The sequence below is a fragment of the Helianthus annuus genome, chromosome 3 (assembly GCF_002127325.2).
Source record: "Helianthus annuus cultivar XRQ/B chromosome 3, HanXRQr2.0-SUNRISE, whole genome shotgun sequence".
Classification (NCBI taxonomy): Eukaryota; Viridiplantae; Streptophyta; class Magnoliopsida; order Asterales; family Asteraceae; genus Helianthus; species Helianthus annuus.
This window is the reverse complement of record NC_035435.2, coordinates 78951927-78979146: the sequence shown is the minus strand read 5'-3', so window position 1 is coordinate 78979146 and position 27220 is coordinate 78951927. Positions and strand designations below refer to the sequence as shown.

The window sequence follows — 27220 nt, the reverse complement described above, 5'->3', positions numbered from 1 at the left end:
TTACGCTCGTAAACCTAGTCAAATGGGTTTGAGCTCGTTCCATCTCAGCATAACTCAATAAAAGCTTTTACTTAGCTGATCTCGAATAACTAGGCTCGACTCTGAATGCTCCTACTTACTTCCTTATAAAAAAAATTAAAGATCATTGTTAAACAAACACAGTTGACACACTACACCTCTAACATGTTAGGCATGTCATATGTTTTGGCGAAACATTGTTAAACATGTCGTATGAATGTATGACAGACGAAAATAGCCATACAAGACGTATGAGGCACCACGTTAATTGTGAAAAATAACAACTAATGTGACCAATGACAATTACGAATATGACCTTTTTCACACTATGATACTCTTAGTTAATCCTGGTGTAAGCTTCTTTTGACATTATTACAAATAAAAAGGTCATATTTGCTAATGAGCTGGTGGTGGAGTAGTAAGGGAGAGACCTGATATTCTAACTGACTTAAGTTCGATTCCTGTCCTATCATTATTTTCCGCGGCACTTACTGAGCGAGTTCTACTTCATCGCATTGTCGTGCCTTCGGGCAAGTGTTCACGGGCTTTAGCCCCAGGTGAGGGTTTTCCCCGGTTCAAAGATGAGTGTATCCCGATATAAAAATTTCGTCAGTAACCAATTTGAAAGATTTGGTGGCCGGTAAAAAGAAAAAATTAGAAATGAAAAAATAGGTACCTTCTATCTATCTGGTATGTGCTAGACGCCTAGACGGAACGAATAAAAGGATCCCTTTCGCTTTATTTTCTCTCCCTTTTCCCTGATATTTCGGTTTGACGGCTGCTACCTCTTTCAACCCCCGGTAAAAATCATCATTCATTCTCGCAATCAATTAATTTCCACATTATCAAAGTATTCGAATTAGATCTACACTCTACTCATTCGATCTGTTAATAAAATCGATAATTGAAAATGATGCATTTGCAGGTGCTTCAATCGAACGAGCTCTATTATTCTCGTGCATCATTATGTGAGTTATCCGGGTTCCGATTTATTGAATTAAATTAAACCTAATTTAGTTATGATTGTATGGAAGTTTGTTGAATTAGTTCAAAAGCATGATTATGAATTCTAGACGTTGTTTTTGAAAGGCAGGCTGAGAGTTTAGGAAAAGAGTAAATTACAAAAATCGTCGTTTATGTATGTCACTTATTGCAAACTGTCTTCTTTATCTTCAATAATTACATAAGAAAACGTACTTGATGTTTGCAAACCATTGCAATTTATGGAGCCCTAATTCGGTTAATTTTGGTGGTTAAATCAGATTTAACCATAAAAATACTCTCATGTGGGGTCCATTTGGTCAGATTTAACCACAAAAATTAACTGAGTTAGGGCTAAAGGACATAACTTGCAAGGGTTTGCAAACATCGAGTATGTTTTCTGTAATTATTGAAGACCAAGGACACAGTTTGCAATAAGTGACATACATAAAGGACGATTTTTGTGGATGATGGTTAAAAATAGTATGTGATTGTTTTATGTTTGAGGTTTTATTAATCGTACGTACCTTTGTTTCTTCATTTAAGGTCGGACGAGGAACCGGTTGACCAGAAGAAGTACTTTGAAGAGTTGTGCAAGCCTAAATGTGTTAGAGCTTGGCTTGACTATCAGGTAGATTTCCAAAGTTTGTGTTTACTTACATATGGTTGTACCTATGTATTCATGATTTTATTCTCTTTGTTCGTTTATTTTTCATTGCAAATTTGTTTGCTTGTTGAGTTAGTGGTATCCTAGCTTGATATGTATACATGGTCGATATTGTTATATGAGGTGTTTAAAAGATATGTTCTTAGTGCCGTATGTTGATAGTCAAGGAAGAGAGAATGTCGATAAGGAGCTTATTAAGAGTATGGTACATAATATAATAGGGAAGTCTACAGTACAATATAGAAGCTTCGGATGCACCCTTTGTTGTAAAAAGAGTGCCTATCCGACAACCTGCGGTGCACTTTTATGGACTGCAGGTGAGGCCTGTAGTCCTGTACACAAGTGACCTGCTTCCACACACTTTGTTCAGATGCAAGTCGAGCTCTTCTGAGGTTATATAATAATGGCTGAGGAAGGGTGACAAAGATAGAGATGAGGGGTGTAATGTCTCGTTTAATTTTGGCGTCCCCCATCGAGTGGTCCCACGGCCAACATGAGGGAGGTTCATGATAGTTGATATAACATGTGTGCTCTGATGACTAAACGTTGACCTCTATTTTAACTCTTGTGATTATCTTTTTTACAGCATGTTTGCCTGTAGAACTGAAAACCAATGGTGTACAATGTACTGATTCTACCAGAGGCTAGCTTATCGTGATTGACTATGAATTTAACTAAATATAAGTACGTGATTGAGATTGTCATTTTTTGAGTTGTTCATGCACTCATGCATGCAAGTTCTCAGTGAACCGTTATTCTTGAACATTGTTTTCACATGTTTCTTGTTTAAACACATTGCAACTTACCAATTTTGACAATCTGGTTTAAAAGCATTTATTGGTAAATTCAACTGTGTTATAGAATTGGAACGCTTTGTTCCTTTTTATTTTTATGCGTTACTTCTTATAATTGTCTAATGGAGAAGACAACTTTTTAAGATTGATAGATCATCACATAGCGGGTCAAAACGGGTATTTATAGATACGGGTCAAAAAGGATTGGCTCTTAGTTGACCAATAACATTTTAGGAATTTTTATACAAATAATCAGTTTGTCAAATATTATAACAAAAGTTATATTTCTTCAGTTGAGTTATACCCATGCACTACACCAAGTACTTAGTTTGTGTACTAAATTTGAAATCGATATATAATGCTCATTTTTAAATTTTACTTAATAACAACATACAAATCTTCAGGGCTGTGTGAAAAGGGTTCAGGCTGATGAAACGGGCCACAAACATTGCACTGGACAATACTTTGATTACTGGCACTGCGTTGACAAATGCGTAAGCTTATTCTCTTGTACGCTTTTCTTTCTACTACCACAATCCATGGCAAGTTGGGTAAACCCATTTTGATATCTGGGTGGAAATCGAGAGAACTGTATTGCAGATCGAATGGTTGCATCCGTTTTTTTTAAATAACTGGGTTGGACTCGACATTTTTGAATCGTATGATAACACTCATCTTTTGCTGCAGGTTGCACCTAGGCTGTTTGCAAAACTGAAGTAATATACACATCTATGGATACCATGGAGAGATTAGCAGTCTGATTTTGTTTTCAATGAAACTAATTTTGGTATACCTATACCTTGAGTGGATCATAATAAGGAGTTGTGTCTAAATTGGCATGAATTTCGAACATTTATGGTGTTTTAATGGATGTTTTTTCATTGTGAAAATAGACCTTTAATTTCAAGCTTGTCCATTTTGTGTCTTCTCTGTTAACCAACAATTGTTTTTCTTTTCATTTTGTGGTGATGTTTATAAATAATTGAAAAGAAGTAGTTATGCAAGCGGAGTGGTAATAAGGGTTGTGTAACAGGCTGGTTAAGAAATGCACTTGTAAATAAACGGATCAAATGAGTTCTGGTTATAGTATGTCTGTATGCTACGTATTTTTATGGCCACAACTGGCGATGGCAGCAGGGGAGGTGGTGGCGCGTTGGTATGGAAGCGACTATGAGAAAAGTATATGCGATAGCTAAATAATCATTATATTGCATAGTATTCTTATCTTGTTAAAGGAGATTTTTGGCTGAAATCGGAAAAGCAGATGTGTCCAACACTTTCAGTTATGCTACCTCAGCTTTTCTTACTTCATTATTACATCATAATTCTCACTTCATTTAAATAAAGAGTTAAATGCCATTTTAGTCCCTGTGGTTTGGGGCATTTTGCCAGTTTCGTCCAAAGGTTTCATTTTTAACCTGTGGGTTCAAAAAGGTTTCACAGTTGCCATTTTAGTCCACTGGGTTAACTTCATCCATTTTTTCTGTTAACGAGAAGGCCAATTCGGTCATTTTATATGGTTGAATTGCTCTTTTAGTTAACAGAATTACATACAAAATGACCAAATTGGCCTTCTCGTTAACAGAAAAATGGATGAAGTTAACCAAGTGGACTAAAATGACAACTGTGAAACCTTTTTGGACCCACAGGTTAAAAATGAAACCTTTAGACTAAACTGGCAAAATGACCCAAACCACAGGGACTAAAATGGCATTTAACTCTTTATTTAAATTAAGAATTTATAATACTTAAATAATTTGAAATAATACATTAAACGCACCCCCCCCCCCCAAGTTTCGTGAAGAATACCAATTTTGGGCGGTTTCAATTTTTTTAATTCAAATTTTGAATTCCTACACACAATTTTTTAGCAACTTTTGAATAGTTAAGTGTTGAACCAGTAAGAGGTCTGAACTATTAAGCGCTGAACCAGTAAGAGGTCTGAACCATTAAGAGCCAGTATAATGCTTACCGTTCAGAGGCAAATGTCTGACCAATTAGATTAGAGATCTTAACCATTCAGACTCAGTATAATGCTTAACCATTCATAGGCAAATGTCAGAACCATTCAGACATTTACTTGCGAAACAAACACTCTGAACCAGTAAGAGGTCTGAACCATTAAGAATCTCATTAGACTAAAGGGTATGGGGGCCGGCTTAGGCCCGGCCTGGCCCGGCGCCGGTCCCCCACACTGCCCCCCTCAGCCCGGCTCGTCCCAACCGGCTCCCACACGACGATCTCGTCGTGCCTCCTTCTCTCACATATACCTATACATACATACATACATACATACATACATACATACATACATACATACATACATACACACATACATACATACACACATACACACATACATACACACACACATACATACATACATACATACATACATACATACATACATACATACATACATACATACATACATACATACATACATACATACATACATACATACATACATACATACATACATACATACATACATACATACATACATACATACATACATACATACATACATACATACATACATACATACATACATACATACACGGGCTCATCCCCCACCCCCTTGGTTCATCCCCTTTAGGCTCATCCTCACTTCTGGTGACGTGGCGGCCCATCCTCCATCACCATACCTTCCGGTCTTAAGAGCTACACAAACAACCCCTAAATGTTAAAACCATTGAACGTATCGTCTAAGTATAATTCTACAAGACAAACTGTTGTCGTTAATGTGAATAAAGCGTTAGTCGGAGTTGGAGCTCAAATTTTGTTTTAGCCAACGCTTATGTATAATGCTTTAGTAACAAATTCAATTACGCGTGTCCGAAGAAGAGAAGGAGTGGTCAAAAGCTATAGGATGGTCGCATGCAATGTACTAAGACCTTGGGGTGTAGTCTCAGGGACATCAGTGGGGAGATGATGTGGATGATTTCTCCGTCGGGGAACATCCCCCCTCGGTTGAGTATTCGGTGAGCTCGGGGACTCGTCCCGTCTTCCCTGATGAGAATTTTGTTGATTTTTGAAACTTATAGCCGTTGATCAACGACATTTTTATTAATAAAATCAATTAATTTTTATTTTAAACACTATATAAACCTCATTTTATACCAAAAAACTCACCACACTCTCCATCTTTTATATATTGTTCTTCTTCATCTATATTTTTTTAAAATAATTGCCACGAGTTCTTCATCGGATGAGGAAAATGCTGGAAATTATTTGCTTAGTGAAGAAACACTGACCTTATGGGTAAGCTCCGGCTAGGACTTCAACTCTTTGGCGATCCGAACAGCTTACTGCAAAACCAAACACCGTTAGGACTCGTTACAGGAATGGGGTTATTCCTGTAACCACCATCCGGCGTGAGAATAAGTCTCGGTTTAGGAGAAAGAAAGTATGAATGTAGAGAGAGTAAACAAGAGCAAGATGATCCATACCTTTGATGTTTACCTCTATTTATAATTTACCATTAGGGTTTCCTCTAACTTAGGATGGGTTCCGATAAGTTAGGGATTTGCATGATCTTCCCAAAAGTTTGGGGATTTGGTTACGTGGTTTATCCATGCAGAATGGAACATTCTAGAATAAACATGTGTAATTAAATATTTATAATAAAATAATAGGTGATGACCGGGTCGGGTTAGCCGATCCGGGTCATACCTCGTCATGTCCCCCCAGTCCGAAGTTATGAAATGAAATTCATGAAATCGGACTAAAAAAGGAAAAAGTCAAAATTCCCCCTTTGAGTGTGATCTTCTCGAGTGGGGTACCGTCACGTTTTTTGAAAAATGGCGGTGATGGGAAAGGATGTGATAGTTAAGTCATCATTAGGATGACAGTTGTACATCCCCTGTCTTGACACGCGTTCCCATTCGTTTACCTTTTTAAATTCGAAGGGTTGCAATCCCTTATAAATAGGTTTCCCGTTTAGGGTTTGGGATTTCATTTCTATCTTTGTTCACAACCACTTTCTTCTTCAACTTCCTGATTTCGAAAATGGCCTCCAAAACTGGCGAGTCTTCTTCCTCTGCCCAAGCAGGTTCCGATGCCCTATATGTCAAATGGGGGCTTGTATCTTTCAACAACCTTGTTCAAGATTACAACATTAGGGCAGAGTGGAATCCGGTACTGCCGTCAAAGACAGACACGGCATTTCCGTTGAAAAAGGTTAAAATCACTCTGTTTAGTGATTTTTTCAAATTCTGCAACTTCTGATTGCCGATCACCAAGTTTTGTAAGTCCGTTCTTGACCATTATCCCATTCACATCTCTCAACTACATCTGTTAGGGTTGATCAAGCTTCGACAATTTGAATTTGCTTGTACGGCCCTGGGTCATATCCCTGAACTTACCGTTTTTAGGGCTTTTTTCGTTCTCGTTTGGAAATCCCCCTTCTTTACTTTTGATAGGCGAGACATTGGTGTGTCTTGCTTGAGGGACATCCCTGCTAGTTCCAGGGATAAGAATTGGAAGAAAAAGTTCTTCTACATTGATGCTGGTGTTATCCCCGGAGAAATGCAGTGGAGGGAGATGGGACCCAAGGACAAAGTTAAAGACGACGGTCCCCCAAAAGATGCTTATGTTGAAAACGCTCTTTTTAAGAAATTGTGTCAATGCCCCTCCGAGTGCACAATGATCCCGGAGGGAGCCTTGGTGATGGCGGGAATGAGCTTGCTATGGCGTGATATCAGGTTGTATCCTTCCTTCTAGAGGGATGATGAAGGTATGTGGCCCTTTGCCTTGAATTAGCTTTGCTAATTGTATTTTCATTGACGTGTGTAAATGTCAAACAGGTAAATGGAGTCTGTTTGATTTTGTGGATCCTCCTCGGAATGCTGCTTTGAAAGCCGCGGACCGCGTGATTGGGGAACAGGAACCCGATGTTCTAAAGATCCATCTTGAGCAGTTTCTACTGCCTGCCATGCCGGCGGATCCGTCTGCTTATATTTCTCAGCCTCCCCCAGCGGGGGAAGTGGTGTTTCTGCTACGGAGGCGAAAAAACCAACCTGGGTGAAGATCACCGGGAGGAAGTACATGGCCGTGGGGGCCATTACTTCCGCGGTTGCTGTTGGCTTTTCTGTGCCCGCTGGGGGTGTCGCCGTTACATCCGCTACTGCTGAGTTGGTGAGTCCAACTCACGCGTTGAAAAAACGCAAAGTTATTACTCCCCTGACTTCTTTTCAAGCTATCCAGACCGCCTATGCCTTGCCTACTAGTGAGTAGCCTTATTTGTGGGTGTAAGTGTGGATTTTGTATGCTATGTTGCTGAACATCTGATTTGATACAGGTTCTACTGCTGAGGTTCAAATTGAGAGTGTGTCCTCCGCCCCCTTGACGTATGTGGATGTTATGCCTTCCGCTACGAGCGAACCAAGCCTTTCAGAGCTTATATCACAGGCGAGTGCCACCGCTGCTACTTCCTCAATGCCGCCTCCTGTGCTCACAGCTGCTGTAGCTGTGACAACCAGTCCAGTTTCTACACCTCTGCCCTCAAGTGTCACCCCCACATCCTTGTTTGACTCTCCCCTTAGCATTTTTTCTGCATCTGAAAAGGAGATGCCTAAAGTGTCCGCTGCTCACGAGGCAACTAGTGCCAGAGATACCGCTGTGAGCGATGCTAGGGGATCTAGTAGCGGAATTGTTGATGATGGGGCCCGCTTGGGCAATGATCTTTATCTGCCCACTATTAATTGGGATCCAAATGTACAAGACAAGCGCTATCAGCCCAAGTGGAAGGTAGCGGAGTCGGGTCAAGATTGATCTTCCCTCCGGTGGTACATCACTGGGTTGAACGGGCATATCCCCCGGTTGAGTCAGCCTATGTTGAGGGGTTAAATAATGAGAATTTGATGACTGCCACAATGGTGGACTCCGTTAGTCAGCCCCGGAGGCTAGCAGAAATCCGACACCGGTGGATGCATGATAACAATGAGCTCTACCAGGCACGGGCTGCTATCCAGGAGCTGAAGGATGAAAAGTACCGCTTGGAAAGTCAACTCAAAGCTGCTGGTCTGAGGGAGAGTAGGTTTGTTTCTTAGAAAAACAAGGCAGGGGATGACTTAAAGAGTGTGTCTGCCAATCTCGCCGAGGAGAGGATATTGTGGCCCCGCGATATAGCGGAAAAAGACCGAGTCCTTGCCAATGCTAAAGAATATTCAGGAGGAGCTGGAGCGTAAAGCTGTTACTGAAGCTCAAAAGGTGAGATCTGAGCTGTCTACTAAGATGGAAAGGTTCCGTATTGACACTGATTTTGTGTCTCAAGTGCAGGAGCGATATCAGGCTCTGACTGTTGAGTTAAAAACGTCCAACGCCAAAGCTCAAGCTAAACAGGTTGAGTTGGAGGAGCGGGAGGATCAGCTTAGGAAACTTTAGCAACAGTATGACTCCCTTGTCTCCGAGAAGAATAAACTTGTTGAGTCTTCCGCCACCCACCAGGCACACCTTAAAGAGGCAGAAAGTGCATTGGAGCAATCAAACGTCGAGGTGGATAGCCTGACCAGCCAACTTGCTGGATTACGAGGTGACAAGAATTGGCTGATAACCAATGGCTTGGTTGGGGCGTTTGAGTACCTACGCCAATCAGAGTCTTTTACGGCTTTGTTGGACCGCTTTTCTGCGGCTGCTTATCAATCGGGTCACCATGATGGCGTTTACCATGGTTACTTTGAATGTCAACGGTCAGATAAGATTACTCCCGCATTTCACACAAAAAGAGGCAAACTGCAGGGAGATATGGCGGATGCTCTAGATGCGGCTTGTAATGATCCACTGCCCGCGTATGCGGAGCTGATGGACAAAGTGACCGAAGACGGCGTGGACTCCTTACGCCTAATGTTGGACCCAGCGGAGGAGTCTGAAGAGGAATGAGTGCTTTACTTTGTTTGTTTGTTATGTACACTATTCCTTAGATATTTTATGTAAACACTGTTTTGTTTGGGCTACATGCAAATACTTGATTTTCTGTCAGACATTTAATGCTATTATCATGATGAATTACGCCACCGTCTGCCTGAGTGTGGCGATTTGACATGTAATGATGACTTTTTATTAATTTTGATATCGTCATTACTGTCAGAACCCCTTAGACTTGTATAAATTAAGTCATATTTTTCCAAATCTGGTAATTGAAAAAATGGGGCGAAAGTGCCATAAATAGAAAATGTCCAATGTACTCCGTCGTTTGGATGCAGCCGATGCTCTGGTTCATCTTCAGGTTCCGGTGACCGAGGAGATGATTAGAGGAAGGGAGGTCTCCGATGATACTGTACCCCGGGTGAGCCGGTCATGTAAAAGTATCAAAGATGAGGGTCATTCGAAAGCGGATACAGGTGTGATTTCTCTATCAACTGACACCCTGTTGCAAGCTTTCCCCTCCGATCATGTTCAACGCTGTAGGATGGTGTACGAACGACGCGGTAATGGTCGTCGATGTGCAGGCCTGGTTGTTGATCAGAGTGTTTTGGCTTTTCCGGTAGATGAAGTGGATGTCAACGACCTGATCATCGGTCCTCACCCTTTGGAATGTTATGGTGAAGCATTGTACACCCCTGCAGAGGTGAGGGCAATGCTTTCCGATAATTAGATATTTAGAACATGTTCGTTTTTTGGTTCCCGTATGTTGGTGTTTAGCAACAGGGACAAGTACTTGGTTTTTGTAAGATAGTTGTATGTATTTATTACCAAAATACATATCTTTTTTGTAGTGGTTAATGTATCTATTACCAAGATACCCACTCTTAGCGCTGTATAGTTTTGATCCTCTGACTTATATGTGAAAAATATTTCATGTCAAGGATGCTTTTTTACCGTTATGTGCAGTTTAAATGCGATGTAATTTTTTTTTACCGTAAAGTGCAGTATGAATGCGATGGTGGATATTGTGCATGTAAGTAATGAGAGAGAATAAAAAAAAAGAACTTTTATTAGCTCAATACTTAAAGAAAAGAGACATCGTTAAAGATGAATTACACTTGTTTGTAAAATAAAAAACAACCAAACCCGTCGTTAGGAGCGGGGATTTACATGTAACATTTTTCAATTGAGCAGCGTTCTAGCTATGTGGAACCGCGGTGCCATCTAGCCTGGACAGGCGGTAAGCCCCTTTGCCTAAGTCTTCTTGGATGATTCCCAGTTGGGTCCCAGTTTGCCTAAGGGCTCCGCTCTACTAGCCTCATTGTCATACTCGCCTTCCTTGAAAGTATGCTGAGCCACGCGCTGGTTATAGTACTTTTCTAAAGTTTTCTTGAAATTTGCCTCGCTGATGGCGTCTGCCTCACGCCGTTCTTCCAGTAGGTCCAGACCTTCCCTTAGGAGCCTGTCATTATCATCATTAGTGGTAAGGCGTCTCAGCTGTAACAACCCACACCTTCGTGCGTTGTTGCTACTCGATACACTCGTTACGCCTAGCACCAGAGATTCGGATCATAATGTAACTATATCAGATATATCGCTAAATCGAAGTATAATCGAATAATTACGCATATTCTATCGCTATTACAAACCTATTTTCATAAATTATAACACTCACGATGATGTTGAGTGAGGGCTTAATCTACCCTCCTCGATAACCGTGAGGTGTCAAAACGTAAACAAGCAACGCTAACAAAGACTATCGGGTGAGTACCATGTCTCCAGCCATCGTGACGATGACGGCAACACGAGCAAGTAGTGCCCCGATAATCATTGTGGCACATCAGATCGAAGAACGCACTCGAAGGCACGCGTAACTCGATCATCACACCGAGAATTGGATATATAGATGCGTATATGCGACCCTTTTGTGATTAATTATAATAAATAATTAAATAATTATATAAATATATGAAATTATGACCCAAACTGTCGAAATCGCACCAAAAACGAGGATCAAGGGCTTCCGTACGGACGGGCCAGCCAAACGGCTGGGCCAGTCGATCGGACGGGCCAGCCGATCGGCTGGGCCGCCCGATCGAACGGGCCAGCCGATCGGCTGGGCCGGCCGATCGAACAGAACAGCCATCCGGCTGGACCATCCAATCGAACGGGCCAGCCGATCGGCTGGGCCGTCCGATCGGACAGGCCAGCCGATTGGTTGGGCCAACCGATCCGGCCCACCTTTTCCTCCTTTTCTTCCTCCTTCCTTGCCTATAAATACCCCTCTTCACCCTCCAAGCACTTGTTGTTGCTGCTGCCACTCGACCAAGACATTCCAGCCCCTTAACCTCTCGATTTCTCACGATTCTTGTAAGTTTTCAACCCAAATCTTGTACTTCCTTGATCTATACACATTCTTCCATCTTTCTACCTTTTGATTTCCAACTTTAAACCGTGAAATCAACGGATTTGGAATGTTCTAGGGTGATGTCACCATGGAGTTCTTCAAGAGCGATGTCATCCCATGAAGAACAACTCAGATCCGAATGGTTTCCATACGATTTTACATGAATCTTGTCTAAATCTATGATTTCTAACCAAGAAGTTACAGATTTGAGATGTTCTAGAGTGATGTCATCATGAAGTTCTTATGAACTTCAAGTGTTGGCCTCATTCCAACAAGAACAACTCGGATCTAAGAACTTCCGCAAGAATAATCAAGGTTTTCACGTCAGATCTATACTAAAAACGATAGAATCAGAGCTTATACCGACCTTCTACTCATTCCTAGTGTCGTGTTGGTCAAGGATCTGATTCCTGCCAAAGAGACGACCGGTTTCGGGTTAAACACGGAAAAACCGCCAAGAACGGCCATTTCTGATGAGACGGGGTGATTCCCGGCCGTTAGAACAGGTCGGAATTGATGGGATTTCAGTTGTTCAACACGTCACAACAACGTCCCGACCAAAACCACCAAAAAACACGCGAAATCGTCGAAAAACAGCTGGACAGGCTGGCCGATCGAGCGGCCCAGTCGATCGAGCGGCCCAGCCGATCGGCTGGACTAGCCGATCGAACGGCCCACTCGATCGAGCGGTCCATCCGAATGGGCCAGTTTCAATCCAATTTTCGTTCAATTTCACATAATTCGATACCGTTTAACGCGTAACCCAGTACTCATGTAATTAGTTTGAAATCAGGGCATTCTCAGGCACCATTCCGTCAATCCAACCAAATACGCACTGTGAGTATACTTGACCCCTTTTATCGAATTTTGGGTGTAACATACGTTCCTTATAAATCGAACTTATCAAATGAATTATTCAAATTGTCAATTTATCACTTGCGACTAACTGTTTGCATAGATATACGTGATGCTAGTTGCATATATGCTAGGACTTATACTCGTGACGTCCCACCACGACTAGTATAGTACTATTGCGCCCGACGGGGTCTAGTTATGCCATCGAAGAGTCGAGCATCGAGGACTTAGCTGGTAGTATCAGTTTTGTGAGTATATATGTCGTGTATTACGTTTATGCATATGGAAATTCGCAGCACTTTCAAACTATTATTCTATTACCTATCAAACCTGTATACTCGCCAATACTTTTGTATTGACAATATTTTAACGTATGTTGCAGGTTTAGTTGAAGTCTACATCAAATCAAGCTAGGAAGTCTAGAAACACACCTAAAATCTAGGTTGTCGGATTTGAATTGTTCGAGAGGACAGGAAATCTGTGATAACTTACGTGATTGTATTGTTTGTTAGTATGGGATGACAAATGTAATAAATATTATCGCAATATAGTTGTTATGGATTCTCTTGAGCAATCTGATTCGCCTAGTGCCGCGCCCCGATGATTCCGCCATCGGTTGGGGTGTGACATCAGCGATGGTAATCCAACTTCCATGGGTATCATTGCCTCTGTTGTGACAACCCTCACCAAATCAGGTATCCGTACGACTTAATTAATACTTGATTACTGTTTAATTACCGTGCTTGATTGAAATTATGGATAAACTGCTACGTGAATACTGATACATGTACATACTTGCATCATACTTATTTGCTGTCACTCCATTAACTATATACAGAACTCTAGTGACAACCTTGATGCACAAAAGCACAGTAGCACTATGAACGGATAACCTATTAAACATGCTGATATAGCCAGCATCAGGCAGACACTGCCTCTAAGGCCTGTATGAGCCCGAGATAGTTTACTACACTAGTAGAGAGTGTAGGGATAAGAGGGTTGTAGAACTGCGTCACTAGGAGATAATTACAGTGACCGGATGTGCCTAAAACGTACTCTAAGTACAAAATTCTGCACTTTAAAATAAAAATTCAGCATTTAAATTAACTAGTAAAGTGCAAAAAGTTGGCAAAATAGTCCTAGACACTTTCCAAAGTGTTGGTAAATTAATGAGTCACTAAAAATAATATAAACGACACTTTAAATGCTTATTTAGCACTTTAACGGATTAATATCCAACCAAACAACCGGACTTAACCCGGGACATAAAAATATTGCCATCAACACTATTTTTCTTTTTCTGAGATAGTTAGGATCCCCGAATACCCTAACACCCGTTACACAACGTAACAAACTAGTAATCGGTTTAACCTCCTAATTCTAACATAACTACATCCTAATTACCTAGTTAGAATTGAACCAACCCACCCCCCATGTAACCGAATGGTCACCTCATAGGTGACACACTTTTGATTATTTTGATTATTATAATTCCATTGCTCAATATCTAGTAAACACTATATCCTTTGGATAATTTGTAGGGAATTGCCTATAAGAACAAGTATTAGTCCTCCACACATTTCATAAACCACTTAACAAAAAAAAAAAAAAAAAAAAACTTTCTTTCTTTCCCTCTTATACCTACTGCCGAGAGCATTCACTTCCATCCATCTATTTTTCATTTTCATACAAAGCATTCGGCTTATATACAAGTGTAAAGGGTAACATACGAGGAAGCCCGATGCTTGCGGATTGCCAAGGACCTCTCTACGGTGCTTTTAACCACCCATTTTTCGACTAGTTTCTTCCCTAGCCCCGAGCTAGTAGTAAGTGACTCTAAACGCCTTTTTGATCTATTCTAAAGTGGTTAATAAAAGATTTAACGGGCAAAAATCATAAACACTAGAGATCAAAGTTTAAAATCTAAAAAAAAAAGATAAACAAAGTGGTTAATAAGTAAATAATAGTGTAAAACTTATAAATCTAGTTTTATTATGGTTATTTATTGTTGTTGATTGCTAGTATGGGAATGGATCGTCATCAAACCACGCTAGATTATGTTCACAAAACATGAACTAGCCTTATGTTAAGTCGTAAAGTTATTAGATGACGAACCCTTCCAAACATAAACATGAACTTGTGTAAAAACAATTTTTCTTATGAAATAGAGTTCTAAACTAGTGGATCTAAGATCTACAAGTGGTATTTTCAAAGAACCAACTGTAAGACGAAACCATATTTTAAAGCCGAATCTTTCATAAACTAAAGATGTTTTTTTTTAACACACAAGCGTGTAGGCACTTGTATAACAAAAAGTTTTAACAAAGAATTATTTTTGAAATTTTGACTAGAAGATGTACAAATGCATTTTCTGTAAAAATAAGATTTTCGAGAAACTGGTCTCATTTATAAAAGTAGAAAGATCTATTAAAAATAATGGGAAGTTACTACACACTTTTATACCACCCACAAGTTCATGTGTTTCTGATATTTTTGAACTAGTATGATGTTGGAATATTGTTTGTTGTTGATTGAGAAAATTGTTGTTTGAATTTATAAAAGAAAATGATACGCTTGAAAGCGTGGCCACCTCCAGTTACAGGGGAAACTCTGGCGAAATTTCTGCAGAAATATAAACACTTGGAAATATTTTTGATAACAAGTGTCTATAACTATATTTTTAACTTGTTTTCGAAATATAAATTTCGCCACGATTTTTATTATAAAATAAACAAATGTCGGAGGTGGGATTTTCACAAAATAAAACTTGAAAAATATATATTTAGTATATATTTTCCATAACAACACTTGTGAGATTTTTATGATTATTTTGTGAACTATCTAAATATTATTTTTAGGGTAAAAATAATATTACTCAATGCTAACGACTCCAAAGTAATACGTACGCCTTCACAGTGATATTTAAGTTACACCGGTAGTATTAATACCACCCGAACCTTACAACGTAACTTACGTATTTTCAGAAAATACACTTAAATGCGTATTTTGTTAGAAGTATTATTTTGGGTAAGATTATATGTAATAAAATATAATATTTTTGGGAAAAAAATATTTATATTTTGGAAATAGAGTATTTTAGACAAATGAAATAAAATATAATATTTTGGGAAGAATATTTATATTTTGGAGAAAGAATTACAATATATTTTAAGTGAGACTTAATAATATATTTCGAAGTTATACGAACGCACATGTATTAAAAACCCCATCCTTGGGAAGGAATATATTTACCAAATAATTACGAAGTGTAATTACGAAATAGTTGCCTAACTATTTCTCAAAAACTTAAACCTTAAACTAAGGCACGACCGTCCGTCTAATAGAAGTTAGTACGTGTAGGTCGTCGCACAACAGATTTTCCAGGAGATTTTCTTGTCAGAGACGCACCACAGTGAGTTCATGTCCCCCTTTTCTCTTAACTGTTTTCAGTTTTCTAAACTGCGGGGGTGAAATACATGTTACTATATTTATGAGTACTTTATACATGGTATGGTTAGCGTAAGGAGGTTTACTACTTAGATCATGTGAGTGGGTAGGCGGAAACTTGAGGCCATTAATCCTCAGGGTAGGACCGAGGGACAGGAGCGGTAGATCTATCTGGGTGTAGCGAGCCCAGCCCCAGGCCCAGCATAACGGACCTCGGGGTGACTTTGTGCCCAACGCATAAATCCGCTAGGTTTGAATCTTCCTACTTGCACTTCACACATATCAATGGCCTTGCAAACCATTGGTGATCTCTTTTTCCTTATTTGCTACATACCAGGATTTTTATACTTACAAAGGTTTTTATTACTCACTTACACATGAACTCGCTCAACATTATTGTTGATTTTTCCAACTTACATGTATTTCAGGGAACTAAAGATCTGGCGCGGTATGTTATGTTTTCCCGCTGCTTAAGGGTTACGAGGTCATCCAAGTTTAAGGGATGTGACTTTTTCCTGGATGAGTCACAGTTCTTAAACTGTGTTTATATCATGTTGATGTTTGTGTCTGTTGAACAATGTTTTTATGTTATCAGGTTGTAGTTTCCGTTGCATGAGTCAACGCCTTAAACATGTTATGTTACTTATGTTTTAAAACTTAAATGGATGATCTTGCATGGTTTTTATTTCATATAGCTTTGTTATGATTAAGCTATGGTATTAAGAAGTCACACCAAAATAAACCACGCTTCCGCAAAGCCAGGGTGTGACAGCTTGGTATCAGAGCTCTGATCATAGCGAACTAGGATTCCTTCTCGAGTCTAGACTATGATCACTAGGGCTCTCACGAAAACATTTTTACACTGCATACCACTTAAGTCCAGATCCAAAACGTTTTTACAAACAAATGTTGAGCACATTTCATTTATTATGTATAGGCTCAGTCTGGGAGGCGGAGGCTCAGTCTGAGAGGCTGAGGCTCAGTCTGGAAGGCTGAGGAAGTAGGCTAGTGGGACTAGGAAGAACAATCCGAAAGGCTGGGAAGGTAGTTTGAGAGACTAGGAGATTCAGTCTGGAAGACTGGGAGACTAGTGGGACTAGGAGAACTATATGATTGCTTATTGGTGACTAATATGTTTGTTTGACTATATGATTGATTATTTGTGCATATGTGTGTTTATATTACAAAACGTCATGCCTTCATCAGATACTGGAGAATCGGACACTACAGATTCCATGGCCATAGTATCAGGCGACATAGTTTCATCAAAGCACGAGGTGTACGTTTCCGATACTACCAGCACAGACGATGACGACCTTCATCCCTTTGCGTTGCCCGATGTCGTAGCAGAGCCTGCTGATGGCCATCTTGTCGGGGATTCCCACTCGTGGTGATCCCTGCTCCTGTGCCCCTTGCCACTTATCCCATTGTTGATATGCCCCCCCGACATTGTCTCCAACGACGATGTCGAACTATTAGAGGAGAACCCACTTGAGGGCGAGGCCCTATTGCTGCTGGTAATAGCCTACTGCTTGCGGGCGCTCCTGCAGAGGAAGCTCATGCCCATTCCCCTGTCCCAGGCTTATTTGAGTTTCTGACGTCCGCATCTTCGCATATACAGGGAGTGCAGCACCATTCACACGACGCCGACCCTGATATGGCGTCATCAGCTGCACCAGTTCCCGCACACAGCTTTGAGGTTGATCACGATATTAAGGATGATCCTGTTTTTCCACCTGGTTTTGATCCAGACCATGACATTGAGTTCATACACTTAGACCAGCCCTTGGAGGATCCTGTAACCCCGGTGTTTGTTGATCCAGCTGATTTTGAGATGGAGTTTGTTGATCCGGAGCCAGCCGTGGCCCCTGAGCCAGGCGTTGCTCTTGACCCCGCATTGGAGCATGACCCTGTTCATGCCGATGCACCTGCTGTTGCTCCTTGATTGATCATCTGCTTGGACGAGAGAAAATTTGGGGTAACTGTGCAAGACAATTTATTATTACGGGGGCCCACGTAATAACGACTTGTAGTGCACAGAAATCCTGGTGGACTCTGCGGGTCAAGCTAATGAAAACCAATGTAGCAGGAAATAACTCAAACACGAATGACCAAGGCGATGTAGCCTCGAGTTCATTCTATTTCAAGCAACGAGCCAAATTGGTAAACCTATGTGAAGGCTCAGAATTTATTTCCTCACTCATACATTGAGTATATTTACGTGTGAAATTAGGTGATTACACGATGGCTTATGGTGCTATGTATCTCATAGACAATTGAAATGTTGTTTAACCCACTTCATGCCACTTCGGCAGAAGAGAATGCCACCCAGACGTGACACAAACACCAGTACGTTGCCAAGGTTAGAAGCCGAGCTGCAAAAACGCATCTCACAGGCAATTGCACGACATGAAGCCCTCCGCTTTAAGCACAGCGATGGCACTACTGGAAATAACCCTCCAACTGACTGCACCTATAAGCAGTTCCTGAACTGCAAGCCTTTGAACTTCGACGGAACAGGAGGCGCCGTTGCATTTGTTCGTTGGTCCGAAAAGATTGACTCCATTCTAAGAATGACTAACTGTTCGCCCCAACAGAGTGTTACCTTTACCTCGGGGTCATTTCTAGATGGCACACTCTCATGGTGGGACCATCAGGTTCAGGCCCTTGGCACAGATGCTGCTTACGCACTGAGCTGGGACGAGCTCAAGGAAATGATTGAGAAGAAATGTTGTTCTAGGACTGGAATCCAGAAGCTTAAGGTGGAGTTCTGGAATTTGAAAATGGACGAACCAAGGATTCCTGAATACGTCCAGCGATCTCACGGCTTGTCTAGGGCCGTCCCCTACTAAGTCATTGAGGTTGTATGATACAGTTCTGTACTTGAAAACTTTACATTGTGATCTCGATTTATGGCAATGCAATCGCAGTATTCTCATCACTTGTGATGTTTGATCTACTGTTTAAGTTCTATGACATGAGATGTTATGTGGTTGATTTATTTTTAGCATGAGATGTTATGTGTTGATATTGATGAATACATACGTGCACTTGACTTGCTATGACCTAACCTACGTGAAACATCTTTTAGAAGATGCCACCAAGACGCGAAATGCGCATGCCCACCTCGGAGGCAGAACTTCAAGAGATAATTGCTGCAGCTATAGCACAGCACGAGGCCCTGCGCTCCGAACCTAGCAGAGGCACCTCAGAAAATAACAGTTGTCCCTACTGGCACTTCCTCAACTACAAGCCTCCGAAGTTCGACGGCACTGGGGGTGCCATAGCTTTTGTGAAATGGAGTGAAAGTATGGAATCCATCTTTCGAATGAGTGGTTGTACGCCAGAACAACAAGTCCCATACGTTTCTGAGTTGTTTCAAGATGGAGCTCGATTATGGTGGAATCTTCAGGTTCGAATAATGGGCCTAACTACAGCATACGCGTTAACTTGGGATGAGTTGAAAGGAATAATGCGTAAGAAGTATTGCACCCAAACAGAAACACAGAGGTTGGAAGGTGAATTCCAGAGCCTGATAATGGAAGGTCCGAAAATGTTGGAATACATGCAAAGACTTCATGATTTGGCACGAGTCGTTCCGTACTTGGTGGAACCAGAATTGAGGAAATTAGGACATTTCATTTGGGAATTGGCACCTCAAGTCCTGAGCTTAATGACAGCATCTATGCCACCAACAACTATGGCTGCAAGTAAGATGGGCTTGGCACTCGTTACGGAAGCCATTAGACTAGAAAAACTTGCAAACCCTGACAAGGAGACTCAGGTAGAGTCGTCCGGAAAGAACAAAAGGAAGCTCACCGAAGATACCAACAAAGATCTATTCGAGGTTGTTTTGACTGCGGAGAAAAAGGGCATTTCAAGAAAGATTGCCCTAACAACAAACAGGCCAATGCTAAGATTTACTTAGAAACTAAACCAAGACGTGCTGGGTGCAAGTATCACCATGAATGTGGATGTCGGAAGCCTAGGTGCGGGAGGAAAGGACACAACAAGGATGGTTGTGGGATGAAGAGTCCCAGACAAGGAGAAAACAGTAAAAACACTCAAGGTGGAAATGGGAAAGGAAATGGCCGAGTGCCAGGATGCTTCCATTGTGGGGACGTTGGACATCTTAAGAGGGAATGCCCGAAGTTGAAACAAGACCGTGAAAGAACATCCAGCATCGGAGTTTGTGAAGCATGCCATGATCCAGGCGTGATTACTGGTACGTTCTCTAACAACCAAAACTTTTGCATCTATTTTGTTTGATACTGGTGCCGATTATAGCTTCGTGTCACTAGAATTTAAGAATATTCTTGGTTTGACGCCTAGTAAGTTAGACGTCCCATATTCGATCGAATTAACAAAGGGGAAACTAGTTGAGACCAGTGAGGTTGTCCAAGGATGTGTGATGGAATTTGGAGGGCACGGGTTTACGCTAGACTTACTACCTGTCGAGTTGGGAAGCTTTGATGTGGTAGTGGGAACGGATTGGCTATCGAGTAACAAGGCCGAGATTGTTTGTCACGAAAAGGTTGTTCGTATCCCAATCGAAGATGGAGAAACAATTGTGGTTCATGGAGAGAAGCGTGATACGCCGTTAAGAATTATCAGCTGCCTGAAAGCGTGAAAGTGTTTACAGAAGGGATGTGCTGCCTTCCTGGCACACATCGTGGATAAGGGAGCTGCTGAGCCGAAAATCGAAGACATCCCTGTCGTGAGGGAATATCCAGAAGTCTTCCCAGAGGACTTGCCTGGATTGCCGCCTCAGAGGCAAGTGGAGTTTCGCATTGACTTAGTTCCAGGCGCCGCACCTGTGGCTAAGGCACCTTATCGACTTGCCCCGTCTGAGATGCAGGAATTGTTTACACAACTACAAGAGTTGTTAGACAAAGGATTTATCCGACCAAGCTTCTCGCCTTGGGGAGCTCCGGTCCTGTTTGTCAAAAAGAAAGACGGTAGTTTCCGTATGTGCATTGACTTACGGGAGTTGAATAAGTTGACGATCAAGAATAGGTATCCTCTGCCAAGGATCGATGATCTATTTGACCAGGTGCAAGGTTCAAGCTTTTATTCAAAGATCGATCTTCGATCTGGATACCATCAGCTAAGGATATAAGAGGAGAGTATCCCTAAGACAGCCTTCAGAACTCGCTATGGACACTACGAGTTCCTAGTTATGCCGTTTGGGTTGACAAACGCGCCTGCAGTCTTCATGGATCTAATGAAAAAGTTTGCAAGCCGTACTTGGATAAGTTCGTGATTGTCTTTATCGACGACATTTTGATTTATTCAAAGACAAAGGCTGAGCACGAACAGCATCTAAGAGCTATTCTGGAGCTGCTAAAGAAGGAACAGCTGTATGCCAAATTCTCTAAGTGCGAGTTTTGGCTACGAGAAGTCCAATTTCTTGGACATGTGGTAAATGGAGATGGAATTCATGTGGATCCCACCAAGATTGAAGCGATCAAGAATTAGGAGACCCCAAAGACGCCAACCGAGATTCGACAATTCTTGGGTTTGGCTGGCTACTATCGAAGGTTCATTGAAGATTTCTCAAAGATCGCTAAACCATTGACACTCCTCACGCAGAAAGATAAGAAGTTTGATTGGGGAATCAAACAGGAAGAAGCATTCCAGCTGTTAAAAGACAAGCTCTGCAATGCGCCAATCTTAGCACTACCAGAAGGTACTGACGATTTTGTGGTATACTGTGACGCTTCGCGTCAAGGATTGGGTTGCGTGTTGATGCAACGCCAAAAAGTTATTGCTTACGCATCACGCCAGCTGAAAGTTCATGAAAAGAATTATACTACGCATGATTTAGAACTAGGCGCAGTGGTATTTGCCTTAAAGATCTGGAGACACTACCTATATGGTACGAAATGTACAATCTTTACAGATCATAAGAGCCTACAGCACATATTCGATCAGAAGGAGTTGAATATGAGACAAAGACGATGGGTTGAGTTGTTGAACGATTACGACTGCGAGATAAAGTATCATCCAGGGAAGGCGAATGTGGTCGCCGACGCCCTAAGTCGAAAAGAAAGGATCAAGCCCATAAGGGTTAGGGCTTTAGAGATGATTATCCAAACAGATCTTTCTCTGCGCATTCGTGCCGCGCAGAAAGAAGCTCTTAAGGAAAGAAACCTTGAAGAAGAATATCTCCGTGGGATGGAGAAGCAACTAGAGCCAAACGAGGAAGGAACGTTATGCTTTATGAAAAGGATTTAGGTTCCTCTGTTTGGTGGTTTAAGGAAAGTTATTTTCGATGTAGCTCACAAATCGCGGTACTCTATCCATCCAGGAGCGGATAAGATGTACCAAGATCTTAAGGATTATTATTGGTGGCCTAGGATGAAAGGAGATGTTGCGGTTTATGTAAGCAAGTGCTTAACATGTGCTACGGTTAAAGCTGAATACCAGAAGCCTTCGGGACTTCTGCAACAACCTGAGATTCCCAGATGGAAGTGGGAACAAATCTCCATGGATTTTATTACAAAGTTGCCAAGAACGCCAAGAGGTCATGACACTATTTGGGTAATAGTGGACCGATTAACGAAGTCTGCGCACTTTTTACCTATCAGAGAGAAAGATAACACGAGCAAGTTGGCTGAAATTTACATAAGAGAAATTGATACACGCCATGGAGTACCTCTCTCAATCATCTCTGATAGAGACGGAAGGTTCATATCAAGGATTTGGCAATCCTTCCAAGAAGCTTTTGGCTCACAATTGAATCTGAGCACTGCATTTCACCCACAGACCGACGGACAAACCGAACGGACGATACAGACTTTGGAAGATATGCTGAGAGCATGTGTTATGGATTTGGGCGGTAGCTGGGATAAGCATTTGCCATTGGTCGAATTTTCATACAACAACATCTACCACACCAGTATTGGTGCCGCGCCATTTGAAGCTCTATATGGCCGCAAGTGCAGGTCACCGCTTTGTTGGTCTGATGCAGGTGACAGACAATTGGTTGGTCCTGATATGGCCCAGGAAACCATAAACAAGATCGCACAGATCCGAGATCGCATCAAGGCGGCTCGTGATCGTCAGAAATGTTTTGCGGACCGAAGAAGAAAACCTCTAGAATTTGAGGTAGATGATATGGTTTTGTTGAAAGTATCACCCTGGAAGGGTGTGGCACGCTTCGGAAAGCGTGGAAAGTTGAATCCGCGGTAAATTGGCCCGGTCAGAATTTTGGAAAGAATTGGGTCGGTAGCGCACAAGCTGGACTTACCTGCTGAACTGAATGGTGTTCACGATACATTTCATGTATCAAATTTGAAGAAGAGTCCAACGCAAGATACCATTGTCATTCCCACCGACGAGATTCATGTTGACGACACGCTCCATTTTGTCGAAGAACCTGTTGAGGTTACGGATTGGAAAGTGAACAAAACCCGCCGGAGTAGTGTCAAGCTCGTCAAGGTTCGTTGGAATGCCAGACATGGTCCTGAATACACCTGGGAGCGTGAGGACCGAATGAAAGAGAAATACCCCCACTTAGTTTCCAAGAACCCTGCACCTAGAAGCAGAACTTAAAATTTCGGGACGAAATTTTTCTAACGGGGGGAGAATGTGACAACCCTCACCAAATCAGGTATCCATACGACTTAATTAATACTTGATTACTGTTTAATTACTGTGCTTGATTGAAATTATGGATAAACTGCTACGTGAATACTGATACATGTACATACTTGCATCATACTTATTTGCTGTCACTCCATTAACTACATACAGAACTCTAGTGACAACCTTGATGCACAAAAGCACAGTAGCACTATGAACGGATAACCTATTAAACATGCTGATATAGCCAGCATCAGGCAGACACTGCCTCTAAGGCCTATATGAGCCCGAGATAGTTTACTACACTAGTAGAGAGTGTAGGGATAAGAGGGTTGTAGAACTGCATCACTAGGAGATAATTACAGTGACCGGATGTGCCTAAAACGTACTCTAAGTACAAAATTCTGCACTTTAAAATAAAAATTCAGCATTTAAATTAACTAGTAAAGTGCAAAAAGTTGGCAAAATAGTCCTAGATACTTTCCAAAGTGTTGGTAAATTAATGAGTCACTAAAAATAATATAAACGACACTTTAAATGCTTATTTAGCACTTTAACGGATTAATATCCAACCAAACAACCGGACTTAACCCGGGACATAAAAATATTGCCATCAACACTATTTTTCTTTTTCTGAGATAGTTAGGGTCCCCGAATACCCTAACACCCGTTACACAACGTAACACACTAGTAATCAGTTTAACCTCCTAATTCTAACATAACTACATCCTAATTACCTAGTTAGAATTGAACCAACCCACCCCCCATGTAACCGAATGGTCACCTCATAGGTGACACACTTTTGATTATTTTGATTATTATAATTCCATTGCTCAATATCTAGTAAACACTATATTCTTTGGATAATTTGTAGGGAATTGCCTATAAGAACAAGTATTAGTCCTCCACACATTTCATAAACCACTTAACAAAAAAAAAAAAGAAAACTTTCTTTCTTTCCCTCTTATACCTACTGCCGAGAGCATTCACTTCCATCCATCTATTTTTCATTTTCATACAAAGCATTCTACTTATATACAAGTGTAAAGGGTAAGAGCATTCACATTCAATCCACCATATTTTCACCCTAAACTACACTAAAAAACACTATATTTTCTCTCTCCTTTTGAATTAAATAATATTTTTTATACCTTTATCATTATCTTTTCTCTCTCCTCCACTCACAAGCACTTTCAAAATATATTAAAAAATTATAGGGGGTGAACAGTGTCCCTCCAAATATACAGATGAACAGTAACATTTTCTCTCTCCTTCACTCACAACCACTTTTTATACTCTTTATATTTTAAAAACACCACACACATAATTTGGTTATTTGGATGTGAATGCTCTAACATACGAGGAAGCCCGGTGCTTGCGGATTGCCAAGGACCCCTCTACGGTGCTTTTAACCACCCATTTTTCGACTAGTTTCTTCCCTAGCCCCGAGCTAGTTGTAAGTGACTCTAAACGCCTTTTTGATCTATTCTAAAGTGGTTAATAAAAGATTTAACGGGCAAAAATCATAAACACTAGAGATCAAAGTTTAAAGTCTAAAAAAAAAGATAAACAAAGTGGTTAATAAGTAAATAATAGTGTAAAACTTATAAATCTAGTTTTATTATGGTTATTTATTGTTGTTGATTGCTAGTATGGGAATGGATCGTCATCAAACCACGCTAGATTATGTTCACAAAACATGAACTAGCCTTATGTTAAGTCGTAAAGTTATTAGATGACGAACCCTTCCAAACATAAACATGAACTTGTGTAAAAACAATTTTTCTTATGAAATAGAGTTCTAAACTAGTGGATCTAAAGATCTACAAGTGGTATTTTCAAAGAACCAACTGTAAGACGAAACCATATTTTAAAGCCGGATCTTTCATAAACTAAAGATGTTTTTTTTTAACACACAAGCGTGTAGGCACTTGTATAACAAAAAAGTTTTAGCAAAGAATTATTTTTGAAATTTTGACTAGAAGATGTACAAATGCATTTTCTGTAAAAATAAGATTTTCAAGAAACCGATCTCATTTATAAAAGTAGAAAGATCTATTAAAAATAATGGGAAGTTACTACACACTTTTATACAACCCACAAGTTCATGTGTTTGTGATATTTTTGAACTAGTATGATGTTGGAATATTGTTTGTTGTTGATTGAGAAAATTGTTGTTTGAATTTATAAAAGAAAATGATACGCTTGAAAGCGTGGCCACCTCCAGTTACAGGGGAAACTCTGGCGAAATTTCTGCAGAAATATAAACACTTGGAAATATTTTTGATAACAAGTGTCTATAACTATATTTTTAACTTGTTTTCGAAATATAAATTTCGCCACGATTTTTATTATAAAATAAACAAATGTCGGAGGTGGGATTTTCACAAAATAAAACTTGAAAAATATATATTTAGTATATATTTTCCATAACAACACTTGTGAGATTTTTATGATTATTTTGTGAACTATCTAAATATTATTTTTAGGGTAAAAATAATATTACTCAATGCTAACGACTCCAAAGTAATACGTACGCCTTCACAATGATATTTAAGTTACACCGGTAGTATTAATACCACCCGAACCTTACAACGTAACTTACGTATTTTCAGAAAATACACTTAAATGCGTATTTTGTTAGAAGTATTATTTTGGGTAAGATTATATGTAATAAAATATAATATTTTTGGGAAAAAAATATTTATATTTTGGAAATAGAGTATTTTAGACAAATGAAATAAAATATAATATTTTTGGGAAGAATATTTATATTTTGGAGAAAGAATTACAATATATTTTAAGTGAGACTTAATAATATATTTCGAAGTTATACGAACGCACATGTATTAAAAACCCCATCCTTGGGAAGGAATATATTTACCAAATAATTACGAAGGGTAATTACGAAATAGTTGCCTAACTATTTCTCAAAAACTTAAACCTTAAACTAAGGCACGACCGTCCGTCTAATAGAAGTTAGTACGTGTAGGTCGTCGCACAGCAGATTTTCCAGGAGATTTTCTTGTCAGAGACGCACCACAGTGAGTTCATGTCCCCCTTTTCTCTTAACTGTTTTCAGTTTTCTAAACTGCGGGGGTGAAATACATGTTACTATATTTATGAGTACTTTATACATGGTATGGTTAGCGTAAGGAGGTTTACTACTTAGATCATGTGAGTGGGTAGGCGAAAACTTGAGGCCATTAATCCTCAGGGTAGGACCGAGGGACAGGAGCGGTAGATCTATCTGGGTGTAGCGAGCCCAGCCCCAGGCCCAGCATAACGGACCTCGGGGTGACTTTGTGCCCAACGCATAAATCCGCTAGGTTTGAGTCTTCCTACTTGCACTTCACACATATCAATGGCCTTGCAAACCATTGGTGATCTCTTTTTCCTTATTTGCTACATACCAGGATTTTTATATTTACAAAGGTTTTTATTACTCACTTACACATGAACTCGCTCAACATTATTGTTGATTTTTCCAACTTACATGTATTTCAGGGAACTAAAGATCTGGCGCGGTATGTTATGTTTTCCTGCTGCTTAAGGGTTACGAGGTCATCCAAGTTTAAGGGATGTGACTTTTTCCTG

The 27220-nt window shown here is 40.5% G+C and overlaps 2 protein-coding genes across 2 annotated transcripts; both read left to right on the top strand.

Moving 5' to 3' along the window:
• The first annotated feature begins 687 nt into the window (after positions 1-687).
• On the top strand, positions 688-3383 carry LOC110929018 (cytochrome b-c1 complex subunit 6-like). Its single transcript, XM_022172111.2, has 5 exons — positions 688-818; positions 944-986; positions 1546-1630; positions 2865-2954; positions 3148-3383. Coding segments are annotated over exons 2-5 (210 nt in total). The 5' UTR covers positions 688-818; positions 944-984; the 3' UTR covers positions 3181-3383.
• Positions 3384-7509: 4126 nt separating this feature from the next.
• LOC110931487 (mucin-5AC-like) lies at positions 7510-8235 on the top strand. Its single transcript, XM_022174879.1, has 2 exons — positions 7510-7690; positions 7763-8235. Exons 1-2 carry the CDS (start codon positions 7510-7512, stop codon positions 8233-8235), a joined length of 654 nt encoding a protein of 217 aa, XP_022030571.1.
• Positions 8236-27220: the final 18985 nt, after the last annotated feature.

Excerpts from the sequence above, each read along its gene's own strand:
- LOC110931487 (XM_022174879.1), top strand. The coding sequence starts at position 7,510 with ATGGCCGTGGGGGCCATTACTTCCGCGGTTGCTGTTGGCTTTTCTGTG. Across the intron at positions 7,691-7,762 it reads CGCCTATGCCTTGCCTACTA|GTTCTACTGCTGAGGTTCAA; the intron begins GTGAGTAGCCTT and ends GATTTGATACAG.
- LOC110929018 (XM_022172111.2), top strand. Across the intron at positions 1,631-2,864 it reads GAGCTTGGCTTGACTATCAG|GGCTGTGTGAAAAGGGTTCA; the intron begins GTAGATTTCCAA and ends ACAAATCTTCAG. Across the intron at positions 2,955-3,147 it reads GGCACTGCGTTGACAAATGC|GTTGCACCTAGGCTGTTTGC; the intron begins GTAAGCTTATTC and ends CTTTTGCTGCAG.